Genomic DNA, 22,763 nt, shown 5'->3' with positions numbered 1-22,763 from the left:
AAAAAATGCTTTGGAAGAACAAAAAGTAAGTGTGAAACTGGAACTCAATAAACACAACAGCTTTTGGGCCTTGCCCCTCACCTTCGTCTGCACTTGAAACTCCACTGCTGCTGAAAGCAATCCTAACTCTCTCAGCAGTTGTCATTGTAGGTTCCTTGCATGGACATAGTGGTGGAGAGTTAATGGTTGGACTTAGTGGTCTTTTCCAACCTTAATGATTCTATAATTCTATGATTCTGTATGCTGGTGTACTGTAGCAATGAGCAAAGCCAGGTAATAAAAGTGGGTTAAACTCATCTATCCTCGAGAGCAGTTTCCCTGTTGGGTTTTACTGCACGAATGTACAGGTTTCACTGCATAACGCAGGAGGGAGAAAGAAATGAGTGACCTAGAGGGGTTGCAAATGTATGGGATAGGGTAGGAAAGAGGGGACTGCTCCATTTAAAGGTGCTGAAGTTTTATGAGGGCAGTCAAAGAACCCTTGCCCTCATTTCACCATGACAAAACCTTGCGCTGCTGAGAAGAGGCATGACACTCCTTGGATAGACAAAGCCCAAAAGGGAAATTGCACTACTGCTTGCCTATAACCCTGTGGTCAGTTTGTGATCCTGATGAACATGCATATCCATCTTCTAGAGCAATTGACTGCAAGTCCCCAGTTTTGCAGTCATCTCTTCCTTCAAGAACCATCTGCTTAATAATAGCCACTGACTTGTAAATGAAAGGAGGATAAAATACATGCTTTTATCAAGAGAGACAAAATAGCACTTTTTCTGTCTTTCAACAAGAAATATCAGAGAGCTCCGGTGAGGTCTCATATTACTCAGACTTATATTTGTAGCTTTTACAGTCCAGCATTTGCTGATAATGTATGAAGTATGAAATTAAATCAACTGTCAGACCAAATGAAAAAATACACTATGCAATACATTATCCTCTGTTTTTTTTGTTGTTGTTGTTGTTTTTTAATTATTGTATTTCTTCATCCACCTGCTAATTCCCCAAATCCAGCCACTTACAATGAGTCTTCCAGTCAGTAGTGGAATTTAGCAGGGCTCCACTGTAAAACAGCACTCACATTTCACTTGAGAACTGGAAACCTATAGTGTTGAAGGGCACCAGGCACAAAAGCTGTCAGTCCACAACTATATTTGATTTCCATATGCTTACCCAAGCTCACCTCCTGTGCTGGGAAATCAACACACGATGTGCTAATTTTTTGAGTAGTTGCTCCTTTTCCCTCTCTTTCTCCTTTTCCCTTTTTTTTTTTTTTTTTTTAAAATCATGCTTATCAAGGCTCAGATGGCTTCTCAGATGTTGATGTGGGATCACTGGGATGTGGCCGCATGACTAATTTTTTAAAGCCCATGCACAGCCCCTCAGGAATGCAGCCGGACGTAAGTCCTGAGCGGCTTGATTGTGACTGAATTGAAATACATTGTGGTGCTTCTCTGCTCAAGAAACATGAGCTCATTAGAAGTTGAGACTATAGCTGAAGTATTAAGTGATTTGTCATTTTCTGGTTTTTATTACCATTTTAGAGCAAATATTTTACATAAAATTAAGCGCCCTCTTAAAAACTCAGCACATAAGGCGACAATGTCGGATCCCATTCTTGCTCATTTGCATGTATTAGCATAAATGGCTGGACTTGAAAAATGCCCTTTGGTTTCCCCATTGAATTTTGCAGCAATACATATCTTTTAGAGAACACGTAATTAATATACTGGAAAACTAAAGATTCATCTATGTCACTCAAACCACACTTCAATTCAAAAATCCCTTATTTTATCATAGAAATGGATTTTTTTCTAAATCAAAATCACTCCAAAACTTGTTCAAAAGCACAAGTTCTGTAGATAGCTTTTTAGCATGCATGAGAAAAGTGCTATTTAATTTCACACTCAACTAATCCTTTAACAATTTTCTTTCAGGCAGAATATAAGAGGTTGTTATTAATTCCTTAATAAAATAAAAAATAAGTTATAGCTGGTATGTCTTTAACCTTGGACCAGCTTGAGTAATTTTTTTCCCCTCAGATAAGACAGAGAAGATCAGCACAAATGGCAAGTGATAAATTGGCCTCTGGGAATTACCTGGGAGTCCCCCTCCTCCTTTCTCTCTGGCAATGCCTTCCCTGAACCACTTCTGTTTTTAACATCAGTTTGATTCCTCCCATCCCTGAACCACCAGTGACAGAAGTCGTCAAGGTCTGATGATCCCCGCCTTAAGTTTTAACTCCCAATTACGATGAAGTAACTTAACAAAGAATTTCACGAAGACTACACCAAGCTGAGACACCCATTCGTCAGGAATTCAGTCTGTGTCTTAAAGGCTTATTTGCTTTTTCTGGATTTGCTGAAAAGAAAAAAAACCTTTCACTCCCCTTTCTAAGATGCAGCACCAGCAATTCCATTTTACATTCAATCAATTTCATCTATATCTTCCAAACCATCCTCTTTTTCATTTGTCAAAGAATCATCATAGAACCGCTTGTGTTGGAAGGGACATTCCTATCAAACCTCAGAATCTCACTATATCACAGACACCCAATAGCTGTTGGCATCCTGATAAAAAAAAATTAAAATAAAAAATGAAGAAGTGCTGTTATTCAAAGATGACTTCATATAGGGCAGTTCTCTTGTTAGCAGATGCTGAAGATGAACATTGCTGGCTCCTAATGGGGAGATACCCAGGTAAAAAGAATTCATTACATCTGAATGGCAATGGAGGTAGCAGTAGTAGTAACAGATGTAACAGTACTTTCAGATCATCTTGAGAGTAGCCCTGGACAAGTGAGCTCGGCTTCTTTTTTACCACCACTCTTTTTTCTCCAGGCACTTGTAATTAATATTGTATGAATAACTCTCATCACTAGCTTTACCTACAACCTGTTAGGAATGTAGAAATACAAGATTTCTTCTGGGTTTCTGAGTCCAAGCTCTTCTTACAATAGGAAACACGCTCTAGGTTATATCAGAAACACCTCAAGAAGAAAGTTTCTCATACACAGACCAAGTTCCACTTGAAAATTAATTGGTGTTTCCTGACTCCAACACTCCTATCAGAAAAAAATGCTCAAAAATCTGTTTGATCAGTTAATCGGAAGCCATCTTCCAAATGCCAGTCTAAATTCATCATGGTTCATTTCTATCCACATGCTTTTTCCCCCAGCTCGGTCATTTAGCACAAGCAATAATTTTATCCGTCCTGACATTCACTTGTGTCATGACAGAATGTGCAGGAGTGTTGGAGATGTGGATAGATCATTTTGTATGTCCCTGGTACCTGAGCAGGTGAATGTCAAAAAAATGGCCAAACCCTGACAGCCCCTCCAAGTCAGTCATTAGGGAGGGTTAGGAAGGCATCCCTTTCCCTTACCACAGCCACAGAAATCTGCAGGTAATACAAAGCGCAGCCTCTTTATGGCAACTCCATTTTTATTGAAGGTGTTTGGCATGGGCTATCCAGGTATATATGCAGACAAGTATAAAATCCATAGACATCAGTTTTTGAAAGCTGTTATTTCCAAAAAGGAACCGTTACGGGAGAAGCATGCTGTGGGATCTGTATTAAAAATAATAATAATAATAATTTACAGTTGCTTTTTGGACACCTAATTTCTCCAGCAGCCCCTATGCAACAAAACTTCAAACAGCCACACACGGTCTCATTTAGTGAATCTACAAGGAAGAGGTCTGCATTATGTTTGCTAAAAGATCTAGGATTTCAATTCCAGCTGCTGCTGAGTGTTCTTGATTTGTATATTAATTATGCCTGTTTGTAGCTGTAAATTTGCTTCGGATTAGCAGCCCATTGGCTCTGCGCAGGGATTCATTATACTAAGTGGCTTTTTGCACTTTCCTAGTTTTCAAATGATTCCATATTTCTGCTTTCCAAGATGCTTTGAATACCTTTCTCATTCAGTGAGAGTTTTCAATCCTTATTCAGACAATTATTTTTTTTCCCTTAAGAGAAAACATGCTCCTTTGGCTCTTCTCTCCAGACACTTCTATCTGGTGGCACACCAGCTTTGTCCATGGTGCTGCTCTCAAGCACAGGACGAAGTGCTTCCTCTCCCAAGGTTACAGAGAAATGCAGTCAATTCACTTTTGCTACACAGAATGCCTTACACCATGGGCTTCAGGAATTACACAAGTCTCCATGGGATGCATATGCAGTCCCACTACCCTGCTGACTTTAAATGCTCGTCACGTTGGAATAAAACCGTCCCACATGTGGAACATTTTTGCTCTTGATAACCGAGTTTTCTCCCTGCATTTCAAAATGCCCAAAAGTTCTGAGCTGTCAGCTTTGTAGTTAAGGCCTGCGAGATATGCTTGGAAATGAACCACGTTTGTAATCGGCTGCATAAATCGGCCTTTGTTTAAGGCGCTCCGACTGGTGTCTGCGTGGGAATGTTTGTGTGCAGTTAGGATATAAATGTCAATGGGGTCAAGCCGATTTCCCTCATATTTTAGGAAAAGAACCATTCTGAGCTGAAAAATTGTATGCCAAGTTTCTGCCCGAAGCCAATTTTTACGATCAAATTAAAAACCTTTGAGAATAAGAGGTTATAATGGAAATACTAACACAGCCTTAGCCGTGGCAGCACTGGCAGGCACTGCAACAATATCAGGAAAGCTCTCCCTGCTCACAGTCTAAACTAAATAAAAAAGATGCCATTTTCTAACATACACCCCAGGCTAGCAAATAACAATGATTTAATGTACTTGCCCTGTAGTAATATAGTACTGCTGCAAACCTCTAAGCCAATTTTTCTTTCTTTTTTTTTTTTTTTTTTAATTCTTTTTAAACATATATGCCCCATAGGGAAAGGATTGTAATTTAGCTCTTATTTGTGGATATATCACTTTCATTTCAACAATTCTTGAAAGCCTTCCTGCTGTCACACAGCGCTGTATGCAAGCATCCAACTGAATAAAGACCCACCAGGCTTTTTCAGGAGTTTATTCACAGGTTTGGCCCTGCTTATTGTAGTATGCACCACATTTAAATTAGATGAGGGCTACTGTAAAGCGATAACATTGTCAATGACTGGAATCTCACTTTCCCCTCTAACAGTCTGAAGCAAATAAATGTATTGGTTGTTCATTAACAAGTAAACAGTTTCTGCTACAATGTCAAGGAAAAAGAATGTGTTCATTAATATGAACGATCTTCATCTACAAAGATGATTTACACAATGCATGTTCATGAGATAGGTTTTCCCCTAACTAGTACACTACCAAACGGAAAAGCCGATTCTTAGGACTTCCTTGAAATTACAATATTGTTTGCTTACCAATAAGAACGACAGTCTCAGTCACCTATGCCACCATTGTAAGCACTATAGTAAGTACTTAAAAAAGAGATTTCTGGAATCACTTGTGGAATTAATAAAATTGATAACTACAGACTTACACTGCATCAATGATACATATTATTCCTGTGATAAGTTAAGCTAAAAATAAGATTAATTTGGTTATAGAAATTCCTTAAACAACAACACTGAAATTATTTCAAACTTGAAAATTTTCAAGAATTCTCTGAAAAAATCTGCAAACACTGGCTAAAAAAGCAAAGCAGTTTGGATACACCAATGTAATCAGCATGCCTTGTGCTTTTCTGTTAACCCTCTGAGTATAGGTGTAGTACTCTGGATTTTTTGTACATTAATTCTATGAAAATTATAACTGACAGAAATATTAATTTATGTGTTGCGACTGAATGAATCACGTTCTAAATATATTTGAGCTAGCCACTTCACCAAGTAAGAGATTCTTCCATCCTAGAATTGTAACTGTACACTAGAGAAGCCAGTCTCCGGCAACTATAAGGGAAGCTGAGATAATTGCCTTAGATTAGATACGTAACTCTTAGATGGATGCATCTAGATGAGATGAAACCCATCTCAGGACCATTTAACTGTGCTATCACCTATCACCTACCCATCGCTACATTTTCACATCAAAGTTTGCTTACCACATGCAAGCTCACTAGAATATTGCACTTAGGTTGGAGATCGTGTTATCCCCACTTACGCTTAATTGAGAGGAATTAAGCTGGAAGTGACCCTGTTCTATTCTGTAAATACTAAGATCAGCCCAACAGGCACCTCTGGAGACCAGATATTAGATGACTTGAATTGCTCTGTGGAAAAGCTTCTCCCTTTCTCCTTGGTGATAGATGGGGCCTACCACGATGGCCATCCGTCTCAGCTGACTACATTGGCTTGGCAGGAAGAAAGTGGCCTTGTATTCATAGTAAGCACTTAAAAAATTATTTTTAGCAATGCCTTACATTGATTCAAAAGGAAAATGAAGAAAGAGGTCAGGAAGATCAGTATGTACTACAGTAAAATGAATGTGGTGTGCTATATGCTCTCTCAGATCATCACATTAGAAATAGTCTGTTGTCTTTGATTCCTTTTTTTAAATGGTGTTTCAAGTATTCTGGGGGCACGTAGTCTGTTCTTACTTGCTCCCAGGAATTCAGACATTAGAAAAGAAATGGGGCAGATGCTAACGTGCAAGCCTGAAAAATTATTTCCACAAAGCCAAACATATACATACACGTATATGGTTATGTTTAAAAATGTGAATATATTCAAAACCACCATGGAAACTCATTTTAAAACAGTTTTCAGATTCAGATACTTTTCCTTGAAACCTACAAAGAGGCTATCAGCAATTTGAAACTCAATATGTTACAGACCTAAAAATAACTTAAATGTTTTTATAGTTATGTTCATAAAACATAAGCCAAAAATCAGAAACACGTAAGATGCTGGGGATGAGTAGTGATTTCAGGATCTAGGATTATTTTCACATACAATTTAAGTAGTGCAAGATGGTGTAAGATGAAGGAGCCAAACATCTTATTTTAATGATAAGCCTGTATTCTAAAGCAAGGCAAAGGTGATAGGAAACTCCCAGGTGGGTTTTGAGTAATATTTTTCATGCTAAAGTTGAAATGTATATATATATTTTTTCTTCTGACCCCCCTCTCTAATTAAGAAGAATAGCCATTGGCCTTTGCTTTAAGGCTGCCAAATTTTCCCAACAGTCAAAAAGCATGTGGTATTAATGGACACTTTCTTGTTACCAAGTGTATGCCTTGCATTTACACGGTTGAGTTGCATCTATTCTGAAGGGATGGCAGTACTACAATGTGGGAAGGGCGATGCAGGCAAAACATGTGCCAGATCCTTATCTGCTATAATTTGATGTAGGTAAGTAAGTGGCACAAGAGAGAATTTATTTTGGCTGAGCGTTTGGTGCCATGAACAAAAAATATCTGCCCTACCCAAATGTTATTAAAATACAGCCATTGACATCACAGTGACAGTGATGACAGTGTGTTCTGTGTAGCAAGGGACTTCACAGGGACTCTAGGATTGGATAAGCATGGTCAAGGATGAGTCCTTTCCCATATGCAGCCTTCCCAAATCCTCAAACTTGAGGACTTTCGCATGGCAGTTCCTTTATCCTTTCAATTCTTGCCTCTGTGGAATTCTCCTGCAAGACACCTACTTGATTCACCTAGGTTAATAACTTGAGTTCCAGTTAGAGTGACTGAGGCCATGCATATGCACAATATGCATATGGATGTATATTCAGAAATCAGGCTCCTAAAGTGAAATTTGTTCTATTAAACTTAATAATCTTGAGTTTGGTGTCTGATGTGAGCTCCTACCAATGGTTCCTTCTACAGTCAAAAAAGTGAGATCAATAGATGTATCAAAACATGAGTCCTTCCTAAAATGTGTGCCACAAGAGATGAGATGAATCAAACCTGAAAATGCTCATTTCTGTACTACCAAGAAAGTCAGGAGATCTAACTTAGACTAAATGTCTCACTTCTAGTTTAACACTGGCTGAAGCTAATTGCTGTGTATGAAATATTTGTACCATTTGTGTGAAAATTCACAAGATGAAAATCCTATATTCAAAATCTTCAAAGCTTTTAATATATAAATTTTTTTACGACTGAAACAATGAAAGATGCATTTTAAAAGATGGGGAACAATTCCAGTGTTTCTTAAAATGTGGTTCACCTGATACTTCCACCTAGAAACGCAGTAGAACATTACACCAGATTCAACAAGGTGCAGGTACACATTCAGTGCCACAACTACTTGTAGTGATAGCTGCATGGGCAAACACAACTCAGAACAGAAACTGCACTGTGGGCAACTTGCCCTGTTCCTCCAAACTTTATTTATACTTCCCAGCAAGATCAGCAAAGTCTGCACATCTTTTTGGGCAGCATACTGATATTTCCATTTGTATGATACTAAATACAAAGAGACAATGAAAGAGAGAAAAAAGAGGGGGGAAGACAGAGAAAACCACATTTTTATGACTTTTTAAAAACACCATGACAAAATTTTGTATTTAGATGGGAAAGCATCAAATATTGTTGATTTTATATGGGTAAAAAGTGAAAGTATAACTTTAATAACGTTATCTTTCATTTTAGAATAGGATTCTGGAAGCTGCATTTTCTATTCTAGTGAAATTTTGAGTGAATTTATAATCACTTTCTTTCTTTCAAATTACAACATTTGAAGCAAAAGTCTACAAAGTACAATATCTCTGTGGAATTCAACTTTACAATAATGGTTAAAGAAAATGCTGCAATGCTTGTTGAGGTTTTAACAAACCAAAAATATGTATATTCTGTGTAAATGCCCATTTTATTGAATATTACAAATAGAAATGTGAGTTATTTTTAGTTTCTCCACTCTAAGACAAAAACTTTCACTAATACAGGTTAGGCTTTACATATATATTAAATGACTTTATTTTCCCCAATTCAGAAATACTCTAGCTGTTTTAAGGGTAATTCTCAATTTTAATATTTAAATTTCACCACAGTATTAGCTGTGGCTATCTATGGGATAACCAGGTCATGCTGAATGGAAGGATGTCTGTACACTTTTTAAACAGGACCTTCTCAACTACATCACTACTTACTTTACATGACAGAATGTGTTCTCAAGCCACTTCCCAAGACTCTGTGTTGTCATTGGCAAAAACGATAGGGAAGCAACCCTCCATGGCCATCATCATGTCATCTGCTGTAAACTCTAAGGCTGCCCTAAACTTAATTTCCCAACTTAAACTTAAACTTAATTTTGATTCCTGCTTAAACTTAATTTTGATCCTGCATAATATCCTCCAGCAACAGTCATTTTCTACGGAAGCATAATGCAAGTTTAGAATGAGCTGCTGTGGAAGATACTATTTGTTTCACTATATTTTTGTTTTTAAAGCCCATATTTGTAGCCCCTAAGCGATAGTGTGTTTGGTACTATTTTGGCCCAAAGCTAGCAAGGAACTTTAGGGTACTATAAAAGGTATGTGCGTATAAAAGCAAAAAAGCCAGAATAAAGCCCTAATGTGGGCTGTCAAGATTTAAGTTGATTCTTTACTCAGAGGGTTAACATGTGCTAAAATTACATACTGCAGTTCCTAACCACTGATGAAAACATTCACTGCTTCTATCTTGAAATAAAAAAAGCAAAATAGCCTTAACCCTTTGAGGATAATATTAGCAGCAAGTTACAATCTAAACAGAGAACAAGTATTTCAATTAATTAGGAAATAATTCTTACAAAGGTTCTGTAAGCACCTTTTTCTATTCCACTATCTCAGCGGTTAGTGCTGGACAGATTGGATGTGATCACCTCACACGGGTCTGAAGGATTTTCAGGGTCTCAAAGGGTTAAAGCCAAGACTTTTGAGTAAAAGTGTTTTATTAAAAGGGTGAGTTAGGTGAGCGAACAGTCTCGGATGAACTTGGTGAATAGTCTTCCGATTCGGAGTTGAGTTCAGGTGGAGCCTGCTGTGCCTTGTAACGTCCCCTCACATCCTGGTTGCGTCTTCGTCGGAAAACCTGCCTCTCCTTATCAAGAGCGGTGGTCTGGCAGGGGCATAAAATGAGAATAAATGAAATTAGGCTGTGTGTGAAATGCAAAGCTAATGAAAACCATGAGTTTTTATGTGGCCCGCAAATACCAGGGATAATAAGTGTTCAGACCAAATTAAACCTGTTCTGTTTCAGTCAAGTCTGAAAGGTTTAGCCCACAACATGGCTAAACACTTTAAAAAGTGCATTTCCCAAACCTTAAGAGGTAGTCTGACATCATCAAGCAGATACAGTACCATATATATGGATGCCATATGTTCTACTTCTGGATGCTATTAATTTCATATTTTAGTAGATTCAAGTTTCAAGCCAAATACCAACTGACCTTCCCCCCACCCTTCTCTAAGTATAAATCTATTTCTATAGGTGAGGCAGAGATGTATGTTTGTCTTTGATTTGACCTAATGAAGGTTGATACACACTCACCCATGTTCAAGTCAGTGCAATTGGCTATCAGAGATGGATTGGGATGAAGTTGTCAGACAAGAGAGGAAAAACAAACACTGAGGGGAGCTAGACCAGCTCTTTCACACCTCCTCATGCTACTCAATGGATGTTCTTAGGAAGAACGCTGAAGAGCTCTGGTGGAAGAATCCATTTAGCCTGTTTATCCTGCCTCCTCCCGTTAACCAGGATCTATCAAATTAAATAGTCATCAGACTTTATCAAGAATTCAGATATGAATGGGGGGATCCAGAAAAAGAGGAGACAGAATGTTTATTTGATAGGCTCTAATTTTTTGATTAGTTTCTGCCACTTGTTGAGAGTGTGGTTCTTAATACGATGGCTGTAACTTCAAATCACATCCCTTCTGCTTTGTCTGTCACATTCACAAGGTGAAGCTGCAACCCAGTAAGGGCAGTCCAAGCCTGGCCAATGATTTCAAACTAGGGGTGTTTTTTTTTTCTGTTTTCCTGAAGTCACTAATACAAGTTCAACAGGATGGCCTTGATTCAGTAAGAGCGTTTTGACACATAGTTAACTGCTTTCTGAGGCAGGGCTATCTTCTTGAAACATGGCCCGTGTTTTTGGGGAAAAAGGTAAAAAAAGGGAAAAGGCAGATGAGATTACCCACAAAACACAAATGGTCATTTGGTAATTACACTGGAGGAAAGGATAATGTTGAGAATTGAATAGGTTTAACTCCTTGTAAATTCTCTTCCCTAGCATGAAAATTTCAGTCTAAAAGAATGTAACCAAAAGGTTATTCTGCTTTGAAGGATTTATTGTTTTCTCTTGAGATATACATGACTGATTTCTCTAGAAAATGTACCAGTTATACTTTGGGCCTCATAGGGGAGCAGAGATGCATTTCTAGCCAATATACTCTTGAAATCAAAATGAAAAAGAAATCCATCATACAGGTGCAGAATAGCATTATAGCCATCCATGCTCTAAAATAATGCAATCAGCATTCAATAATGATGTAATAGAGACAGAAAGATGGACGAGAGTACAGAACTACTAGAGCAAATGGATTTAGTTAGGCTAAATTGCTGAACTATTTCTGAGTCCAGAACCTACACAGCACTACTTTGAGGGGGTAAAATAGTTACCTTTCCTAAGTTCATCCCTCTATTTTAAATAATTGCTAAAAAATGCAACACTTACAATCTGCTGAAAATTTCTTTGTTTACTGCTAATCTCTTGGATAAGAGCACTCATTAGTATTTTCAATGTCTTTAATGTTTCTCGGCCTTGAACCAATTCAGTTTTTGATTATTTTTTTAATGTGAAACAGCAGAATACCTAGATCATTTACACACAGTGAATATACCACATACTGTGTGAAAATTGAAAAGAATGGCATATATTACCATTCTATAAAATACAGATTTCCATTTAAAAGATTTTTTTATGCTTACAGGAAATAAGCATTTATTTAAAGTTTAAGCCACATCACATCATGCTGCGGTAACGGATACTCTCCTCCAAGAAGGTTAAACATTTCTGGTCAAACAAATAGAAAATAGTTGTATTGAATTCAAAATTTAGTTTTAAAGTCTGGTATAGGAAAATGGTAAATGTATATGTAAAAAGTGAAAGCATTTGAAATTAGAAGTAATTAGGACTAATTAAAATTAGAATAAAGTTACAGAAAAGTGAATACTCTTGAATAAAAGGTTCTTTTTAAAGTTTAGCCTGGGATGTTTCTTTTTTTTTTAAAGGACACAATCATTAAACTGCAAGACTAGTTAGACAATTAAATACCAAGACATTATTTTAAAGATGTCTTCAAAAGTAAAACCCAAGATGCTGCTTTTCTGCTATCATTAAGGAAGCTTTGGAGGCTATTTGTCTAAATATATGTAAAGGCACTTCTTTCCTCAATAACCAAAAGCAAGTGAAAATCCCTGATCGTTCCATCTAATCCAGCACCTATACGCTACAGTTTGTAGTACCAAGCATTTCTGGTTGCTTAACTCTTCAGAAATTCCCTGTGATATTTTTGAGACAGACTGGCCTTTATCCAGAAGGCCATCCATGCCTGCAGACTCCATGGCATTATGTGTTCCCTCTCCTGGTATGCGAGACATTCAGAGCCTTCCTCACCCAACAAGCTTATCAAATAAAGATGTATGAGGTCACTGAGCCAAAGAAGGGACTATTGATCAGGTGAAAGCAAAACTACGTAGACCATATTCTAACATTTAGGGTTTCTAACATTTAGGGTTTCACACGTCAGAACCACAGAACGGGGTCAGTCCTGGACATGCACAGAGCAGTTACTGTTCCCTCTGGACTTGCAGGATAGGGTTTGTTCCACCCAATGTTATGGTGACATTTTGCACTTCTGGCATTTGTTATGCTACCATACTATATAGCATTTGGCATTTGGCACAAAGGTGGTTTTTCATCTGATGATGTCAGTTACTTTTTGCCTCTGAAAATGTTAAAATATGAAAGACCAGTGCATTGCAATGCAGGGAAGATGCAATATACGCTGGCGTACTGACTGCATGTGTTTTATAATGCAGCTCTCACCTCCTGTACCCTGTTGTCCATGTGGCACATTCAAAAAATCAGCATTTTCACTATTATTGCTATTTTTGTAACAAAGACCTCTTATATGTATTGCCTTGATTTAAATGATTTATTATTTCATGTACTATTCACTGTTGGATGGCTCGCCAGGGCATGAATTGGTCCATTACGGATTTTCAGGGCATTTCTTCTTTAAGCTCCTCTTTCAATAAATAATAAGAGGATCTGAAGTGCACTTATGCTTCACAGGGTTGTGAAGCCCAGATTTTCATTATCACATTTTGACATTTTTTCTCCCAGCTTGAGGTGAGAGAGTGAGAACTTTGAGCACTATATGATAGTAATGGCAACTAAAATGTTAGTGTAGTGTTCTTATTTGAGCTATGCAGCTGTCCTCTTACAATCCATATGAGGAAATGTAGAGCTTCTTATCCAGGAGCAGATAAGTGGATTGCCTTTAATAGTTTGGTGCTGATGGGTCTGAAGCACTTCATTAAGCACTAATGTATTTTGCATCAACATTTAGTAATCCTGACACCCAGTACCAAATGGTTAACAGGCTATTTTCCTTTTTTTTTCTTTCTTTCTTTTTTTTTTTTTTTTAATGCATTTTATTTGAAGTAAAATGGTGTCATTTTAAAATCATCGCTACTCTCATCTAAATACTGTGGGACAGCTAGTGCTTTTCCAGGATTTTACCATTGGGAGCATCTTTTTCCTGACCTCTAACTCAAGATGTTGCAGGACTCCTGAGCCATGCAAATTCTTTTCTTCTTGGAAAAGGTTGAAGTCCGTGTTTATGGACAGACATTCAAAAACGGCATCTGCTTTGATATACGTGTGGGATTTGCAGAGGAAGGCACCTTATTTTAGTTGCGGGATGATATTTTCTGTCAGATCAGTAATTACTGAAGCAACTGCTTTTTATGGACGCAAGCAGTGATTGTTTTTCTTTTCACTTGTCTTAATTTACTGCTGGCCACCAAATATAGATATACATTCATTTCATTAATAAAAGAACATTATTGTTGCATTTTGCCTCTTAGCCCATACATTATTCATAAAGGCTAGGAGACGGAACTGGGGATGCAGCTGTTCATGCATTAATCTGAGAACCATTCCCTTCACTTGCTTTCATTCTGCACGAACATATTTGCAATTTGTCTGCAATTTTTGTGATGCTTTGTTAGCGAGTGAAATTAAATGGACATATGTATTGCAACATTGGTCTTTATCTTCCAGCGCATTCTTCTATACACACGTAGGTGTGTGCATGTATTTAAATGTTCACGCCTGGATAATTTTACCCTATTTCCTTGAGCTTTTGGCTAGCGACCTCCATATACTGAGATATGTAACGGCAGATTTCCCTGCTGTAAAAATGACCATTAAGTGATAGCAGCAACTTTTACAATGCAAAGGCACAAGGCCACGCCAGGCAGCCTTTCAGTATGCCTTTTTTCTATTGTTTTCCATTGGCTTCTTGGTTATATATATGTACATATATATATATATATATATATATATATATATATGTATATACATCCATACATGTACGATAGATTCATGATTCCAGACACTTCTTGGAGAGTGCTTCAAACTTCGCAATGCACCTCAGCCCAGGAGTGAAAGACGCATTTATTTGTAGCCCCTCAGGCACAAGCCATAACTAAGTCAAGTTACATGGTGATTTGGAGACGTGCAAATGACCACATCGAGGGGACAAATCCGTCGAGTGGATTTGAACTTAAACCTCCAAATGCAAAAGGCCGGTGCTTCAGTGCACCATGTAACCTCTGGCATGGAATTTTGCTTACATGAAAAGAAAAAAGAAAGAAAACCAAATCAATTTGATGTATGCTTCTTACTGTAGTGGTGAGTGAATACCATGATAAGTATCCCACACATATAACTGCTGAATTCATATTGCTATATTTAAGTTCGTGTTTACTCTTTGACATTCCCCCTTTTTGGAGACACGATTCCTCAGCTGGTTTCAATTACACGTGGAAGAGACCTAGGGCCAAGTTGTTTGCATGGGTGAATTTTATTTCTAGTTTGTAAATCAGTTGTGGTTTTCTTAGTCACAGATCAGGAGAAGAGCTTTTAAAGGAGTTTAGATGTTTGTCTGTTTTCACTAGTATTAAGTTTACAGAGGGTTTTACTGCATTAAAAATGGCACTTTAGAGACAGCAAGCCTAATCCCAACTACTCTGCCCACTGTCAAGACATTTGCTTTTAACTTTTGACTTGAAAGTGTATTGTATCCACTCGAGACAGGTGTAAGTAACTTGACAGATGCAAAGTATCTGGAATTAGGAACCAAGAACAGACTGGAATGAGGGATTTTCAAACGAGCTACTCAGATACTTTTCAAAATGGGACAGTGAGAACTGTATTTTAAAAATCCAGTATTTTATGAATTCACATCTACAGGATTGATGGCTTCATTACACACAGAATGTAACCGGTCTCCTTGCTACTGTCATTACATAGATAAAATTATTAATGACTTTCCCATACTTTGACTTTCCTGAGTTTTATTTTGCTCTCTTAGGTTTTATATAGTGTATGTGGATATATTAAAAATAATATATAAAAGTCTTTTATATACTCACATTTTATACTAATACTTCACATTAGGTACACCCGCACTGGTGTTCCCTTGATATTTACAAGCAGCCCAGACAAGGCAGAAAATTTAGGTCATTTTGTCAGTAACAGATTAAAACATTAAGATTCCGACATAAACCTGAACTGATAAGGAAACACAGGCAGGGTGAAAGAAAATGTTGGTGAGTTATTCAAAGTATGGCCTTCAAAATGCTGCCACTGGTAGGAACTAGTAAGGCAGCTGAAGAAGGCTGTGTTCAGGACGCTGCAACACCTGGGGCTAAGGGGAAGTTAGGCTTGAAATACTTTCACCTTTGACATTCTATTTTAGACACAAAAAGGCCAAAAAGTCTGAGCTACATGAAGTGTTAAAAGTCTCTGTTAAGTAGATTTTAAAGAAAAGTTCCTCGTAAGAAAGGAAATCTAGATATTTCAAAAGGACAATCAGGTGCCATACTTTCCATGTGGATTTTTTGTAGACACTGTTGCTAAATTCCAATAGAAGGAAAATTATCAAAGTTAAATGCATGGCTTGTAATCCTTTTAAAAAGTGATCTATTAGCAAATGGGCGGACTTGAAAGGAAAAAAAGAAATCCCAAACATAATTCCTCTGCTCAGAGATGAGAAGGGAGTAATAAATACTTGCTGTCTTTGACTTTACATTGGTAATTTGGGATGAATGAACACGGGAATGCAGCACTGGCATTAGCCAACACCCCAAAGCTGCCTTTCCTGGCTATCAAGAATAAACACCTCAGCCTATTCTATCATCTTTGAGTCTGAATGAATTTACTGATTTGGCCCTTATATTTTTTGTGTTCTTTGTATTGAAAGGTTTTCTAGGTGTATCTCATACTGGCTACAACTACTACTGGCCACAATGTTTGTTAAATTTTACTACCTTCAGAAAGTCCCATCACTTAAAAACACTTGAACATTTTGCCTTCCTGACAGGGAATAAAGCAGGATGTAAAACGAGCAGTTGGAATATTAGGATTTAGAGGCACTTTGAATAGGAAAAAGTCTTTTAAGCTGAGAAAGGAAAAGGTTTTCTGGTTGACTGAAGGAGGAAAGAGTGCCTTTTAAGAACATATTTTAGAAGACTTGCTAGGAACTAGGGATGATCAAAGGAGTGGGAAAGAAATGAATATTTTAATACTAACAAAGGAAGAATTACATTTTCCTCGGACCTGCTTTCATTTTTCTCCATACTTGTGAATTCAGGTTAATTTTCACGGGCCTGTGACAAATTAACTGTTTTATAGATGGGAGTTGATGAACCTTTCATATGCTCTACATTTGTGCTTGCAGTTACCCCTAAAAAGTAAACAATTGTTAAACCAAAATGGTTTTATTTATACTACAATGCTGGTCACTGCAGCGGTTGCTGGTTTCTTGGAGATGAAAAGGAACAGATACAGAACAGGGCTTGTTCCGAGCTACTCCTGTTGTAGCATTTCCTAATTACGCCTATGAGCCCTGCTCTCCCAATTTGGCTTTGCACACTAGGTGCACTGTTTAGAAAGCACTAATTATAAACATTGTTGTTACTGCCCCCAGCTGGAAAACAGAGCAGTTTATGTATGAATAAGGGAGATTATCGCCCATCTGCTCCAGCCCATTATTCAGGGATGTCAGTTTGCATGCTGATGGCAGCCATTACTACTGCTTTAGTCAAATGGCTTTATATTTTCTTAATACATATATAAGCATTTATTTATTTACCACGTTGCAGAATCGGAGTCTTTTCCCTTTACCTCCCAAACATACATATGGTTTGTTTCAAAATCTGGGCCAAGCAATTAAACTGAGTCAAGGCCAATCTGAGAAGAGACTTCCCCACTTCTGGTTCTCTGCTTCCTCTGAAGACGGATCTTTAAGAAGTTTTTTTCTTTTCTTTTTTTTTTTTCTCTTCTTTTTTGAGGGGTGTTTAAAGTAGCAAAGCAAGAAAATAAAAGGATTTTATCCTTTTAAGCTGATCATAGCAGCAGTTAACCTCTTGGAGGACAGATCAGTGATAAAGCTGCTGTGTTTTCCTCTGTTTTACAGAGGAGGCATTAAATCCACAGCTGTCCAACAAAGTCCTGCTTGACACAGAATGCCATCCTTCCTTAGGAAGAGGAAAGTACTCCCAATACTCTCACCAATACCTATCTAGAGAGGGGCACTCAGGACCCCTTCTGCAGGGAAAACCCACACTGTGCAGCTGCTGTGCTGCTGCCTCCTCTGTCTGCTGCTACAGGACGAGAGGCAGCAAAGTGTGATGCCAAGGGACAAACAGACAAAGCATGGTTTTGCTATTTATGTTTTGCAGGTTGCTGTAGGTTTATGGCCATGAACACAAGTGCCATGGGTTAGAATTACAGGCACTGCTATATGCTTGGAGGGGAAACATTTCTCAGTTCCTGCTAGCCCAAATTTAACTGATGGATAGGAACTACTTTTCCACTTCTTGGTTGAAAAGTAGGATTTTCTTTCTTTCCCCAGAACATCCATATCACAATCTCCTTAATCCTCAGTGTGTGCTCAGTGAACTGCTAGGTTTGAAGGAAACCGTGCTGCAGTCCAACCGACCCATGCAGGCAGTGAAATGATCCGAGGGCGGGATTCTGCCGCACTGGGAACACTCGCAGCGACCATCTCTGCTGTTTCTCAAATGTGGTTGATTCGCTGTTTTTTTCTCCGAATACCTCACAGATGAGTCTTTAAAGGCAGCATTAGAAAACACAAGAAACTTATAAAAATCTCGTTAGCTATCAAAACCCAGCTCTTGTGAGTAATAACGAGGAAAGAAGCCAGCGAATAACCACTGGATGGGAACGGCAGAGCTCTGATTGATGGAGGAGGTGTGGGCCTGGGGTGGGCTATGGGAACAGGACCCTCCTCGCCCCGCTCCAGCACAGCCCCCCACCCCGAGCCCCCCGTCCCCATTCGGGATAAGCCAGCTCACACAACCCTGGCACAGTTACACAATGAGGAAAAATATATTCGGAAGACTCATGCAATATTTAAAAAAACAAACAAAAAACAACTGAAAGAAAAAGAAATAGGCATCGGAAAGGTTTTAAAAAACAAAATAGAAAGAATGCATCATTAGAAACACAAGCTTACCAGCACATACAATGCATTGTATTTCATTGAACTTGGGAGAGTTTCTAAGTGCTCTGCTCTGTAAATGCATTGTTCCATCTAAGGTAAGATTTGTGTTCGGTGGGTTTAAAATGACAGTATATAGCCCCACGTCTCCGTGGGGAAGGAGGAGGATATATGCTGAGAGCCTGTTGCTGCTCCTGGTGCTTAGAAGTGGGGAAGCAGATGCAATAGGGGTGCACACTTCAGCATATCAGGGTTGTCTATATACACTGTCCTTTTAACTAGGAGGGAATTGGTACTGAGCATGTGCAATGGAGAGAAAGCTGGCGATGTGGGTGTGAGGGATGGGTGAGGAGAGGGAATGAGGGGGTGTGGCATCTCAATCAGGATTCAAACGAAACCGATAAAGCAGCATATGGACCGGAGAACAAATCAAAAAGCATGTTTATCCACTGGAGGAACTGGTGAATGGAGACTGCCAGCACGTTGCCATGGAAACACTGACTGTGGGAGCTGCACCAGCGCATACCTTATCCAATACATTCCTGGTTGTTGGTAGTAGTCCAAAGACCCTGATCTCTTGATGGTAAACCCGTGGTCCAGCTGAGCAGAGAGAAATGGGGCAACTCAGTGGATCAGCATTAGGCTAAAGAACTCAGACTCCAGAGCAAGCGTCCCTGCTTAGTGTAACAGTTACTGCGTTCAGAAGGCACTTAGCTAACATCCTACAGCTAGCGCTAGAAAGAGAAAGAAAAAAGTAAAGAAAGAAAAGGAAAAAACACTAACTCTAGAGCCTGTCCTCCTAAATCAGAAGCCAATTTATTCAGGCTAAAACGGAGTTTGCAAAATAGGTTACTTAATGCATAATGCACTCATGTAAAAGTCTGACCAATATCTCGTTACCTCCGAAGACAGAAGTGCCCCTTTTGAGTTGCACATAACAGTAATGGAAAATTATCTTTTGCAATTAAATGGAGTGGCTTAATAATTTACAAAAATGCAGTGCAACCATCACAGGGAGCGGGCTAGACAGACTGCACCAGGCTTAAATTAGAGTGCTTCATAATCATGGAATGTGCAAAGATGAAAAGAATCAGGTTTTGATACCCCATCAATCACAGTAATTCATTTCTAAAAATGCGTTAACCTTGGAGAGGGCTCCTCGGAGCCATGAATAGCATTGTTTGTCATTCCAGCTTACACCTCATGCTCAAAAAGATAACAGTACGGAACTATTAGGTTCAAAATTGCACCAATTAAAGTCAAAATGGAAATGAACTTAACGTCGTGTCCAGAAAAGTGTGATTCTGATATTATTTTGGGAGTAGAGGTCTCTGAAGTTTGGTTTATCGCTAGCAGAATAATGTGCATGGGAACAAAGAAAAGAGGCTGTTTTCTCTGACCCTCCTGTGCTGCACGGCATTCGGCCGAGGCATCATTTAGCAGAGTTAAATGGGATTTTAGGGGAAATGTCTTGAGAGAGACGTTGCCCACTTTGAAACAGGGAGCTGCGATGCTTTTCATGTTTTGCCCCATGAAGAGAAAAGGTCATTTTGTGCTCCCCTAAGAGCGTGGCATGTATTTCCACGCTGGTAACAGTTTCTGATTCTAAATTCAGGAAAGCAGTTTGACACATTTCTGGTTACCAACTCCTCAAAGGGTAGCAAGGAGATATTGGTAATTTTTTCTTGATGACTATATTGCGAATGTTGAATTTGATAATTAAATCCTTTTTGTTAAAACAATGCCTGTTTCATCTTATTTAGAATGAGTTAAAGGACGTTTCCTGTTTAAAAACATCAGAACCCTGTAGCTGCGGTTTATTTTCTGTCTGCTTACCTACGCTGGTCTGCTATTGCCATCTACTGGCTGCATGGCATACTGCCTACAGAATGCACAAAAGGGACTTGGCTTGAAAAGCAGATCTAAATGACCGCTCTAAAATCCAATGGCTAAAAAGATAGGCGAGACCGGGGGAGTTAGCTGTCTGGGAAGAGCTCGAACAGTTTAGTCAGTGTGGAAATTATTCCAGAGAAAAAAAAAACAAAAAACAAAACAGGGATACAGAATGAGCCCAAAACAACACAAACAAACAATAGGAAGTGACATTCAAGTCACAGGTTCATCTCTAAGCCAAGCAAAACTAACAGGCCGGACTTGGCTTCTCTTCCACATCAGCCAAGAAATCCCCCTGCTAAGAATGCCATCTGCAAGGTTTCATTTTGCTTGATGCTCAGCAGCAGGCACAGCACTGACCCACTGCTGCCCTCCCCTCGGCAGATGCAAGAGCCCTGGGTTGGCTGAGAGCTGCACCGACTTCCCAGACAGCTCTTTTCTGTCCTACTCCATTCCTTTGAGTCTCCAGATGGAATTTATTCCCATTGCCAAGACAGAGACCTCAAACAACCTTAACGCCACATTATCAGTTATTTTTTCCTCTGCCTTAATGATGGCCAAAATACAAGCACAGAAGTGACAACATACAGGCAAAGCTTTAACAATTCAGACAGGAACACAAACTGAACGAAGCTTAGTTAATATACAGAGTTAATGGCACACCTCTAGATTGCAGAAGTGCTCTTAAAAAATAATTTTGGCTCTCGACTGCTTTAGACACCTCCATTAAAACCGAGAGTGTCCAGTCACAGGATATTGCTTGGGAAATGTGGGATAACATCCTTGGCGAATTGAACAAGCAATTTTATCCTCAATTTTCTAAAAGGCTATTTAGTAAAGGCCCATTTTTACATTTTTACCACAGTGTCTTTATAAACACCGTCATAGATCTAGAAAAGACTATTCCTATTGGAAAGCTGTAGGAGAAACCTGATCCTGCAATCCTTCTGGCACACAATTGGTGGTAACGTGGTAGTTCTGACACAGACCAAAGGGGAGCATGCCTGGCAGCCTGTATTCCACACTGACCAGACGTTAATGCTTACAGCAAGAATAGGGTAACTACAGTGATCTTTCTCCCATACACCCTCCCATCAGCAAGCAGTGGTTTTCAGGGATTTGTTAACTATATTGCTGTTCTGAAAGCTGGCTTTCCAATTAAAATTTTGCTGGCAAAGCTATGTTGGTTTAAGGGATTTTTTTCCCCAACTGGCATAGTTATGCTGGCAGAACTTTTAATGATTAATGTATGAACAGAAAAAATCTTTTTGCCCGTAATTTTGTTTGAGAAATCATCTCCTGTTCCACCAGCAGAGGAACTTTGCTAGGCATGCACAGCACGTTCATCCTAGTAGTGTCCACCCTGACAAATCCTTTCAAATGGGGAAAAGCTTAAAGTCTGGACACATGTGTGAGAAGTTGATGAGACTGCCCTGAGCAGTCAGAGATAACTTTTACTGAGGATTACTACATCAACAGGGCAAACATAAACCTGAGCAAAAGGAGGCCATACAATGTACTTGGATGCTGCTGAAGAAAGCAGTAACCAGAGTATATGTATGTAAAACACATATGGCTTCACTTTCTCTTCAGAAAGCTGACCACAAACAGATCCTTACGAGTATAATTTTCATATCAGATCAGTATGAACTTAGTTTTCATGTTCGAGTTTTAATTGGTGCATGTGATAAATACTGCTTGAGATCTCTGAGGTGTGTTACTTCTTAACACAAAGGAAAACAGGCTTTGTATGTAGCATTATATCAGTGTGAGGACAAATTTAGAACTAAGTACCACAGATTAGCTATCTCTGTACACAAATAGAGGTATAAAAACTCAAAATAATGCTAACACTTGTAACTGTTCAGTAATCTATGTAAATATATGCACATATTAACACATTTTCACAAACACACAGACACAGATGTGTTACATAATATATAGATTGCCTCTATATATTATATACACAAGCACTCTCTTGAAAAGTTACAATAAACATATAGGCAGGCACAATAAAACAATATTTTTGTAGAAAATATACTTAGTGAAAGTTTTTAGAGCTGAACAGTACGTTGCAGCATCTGTATATGCTTGAAAATTCGAAATGTAGAGCAGGCTTAGTTAATAAGATTTACTTTCATGATATTTGATATTGCACAGTTAAAAGGTAGATTCCCAAATGTAAAGCCCTAGTGACATGCATGTCAAATGTGTATTACATACATTTTCAAACAACAGA

At 38.6% G+C, this 22,763-nt stretch overlaps 1 protein-coding gene across 4 annotated transcripts in view; it reads right to left on the bottom strand.

Annotated features, from left to right (window-relative positions):
* Positions 1 to 6,381: 6,381 nt before the first annotated feature.
* Positions 6,382 to 22,763, bottom strand: part of DCLK1 (doublecortin like kinase 1) — a 233,272-nt gene continuing 216,890 nt past the window's right edge. For 2 of the 4 annotated variants that reach the window (XM_048948495.1, XM_048948515.1), the window contains 2 exons: positions 19,158 to 19,231; positions 9,763 to 9,930 (listed from right to left, as the gene is read on the bottom strand). In XM_048948495.1, the coding sequence (XP_048804452.1) occupies positions 9,873 to 9,930; positions 19,158 to 19,231 (132 nt within the window). In that variant the 3' untranslated portion in view covers positions 9,763 to 9,872. Of the gene's footprint in view, positions 9,931 to 19,157; positions 19,232 to 22,763 lie in introns of all 4 variants that reach the window. The other 2 variants (XM_048948485.1, XM_048948505.1) reach the window with 1 other exon arrangement.

Source organism: Lagopus muta, chromosome 1, assembly GCF_023343835.1.
Source record: "Lagopus muta isolate bLagMut1 chromosome 1, bLagMut1 primary, whole genome shotgun sequence".
In the NCBI taxonomy this organism is placed as follows: Eukaryota; Metazoa; Chordata; class Aves; order Galliformes; family Phasianidae; genus Lagopus; species Lagopus muta.
Note: the sequence above shows the minus strand (reverse complement) of the source record. Positions and strands in the feature narration are given on the sequence as shown.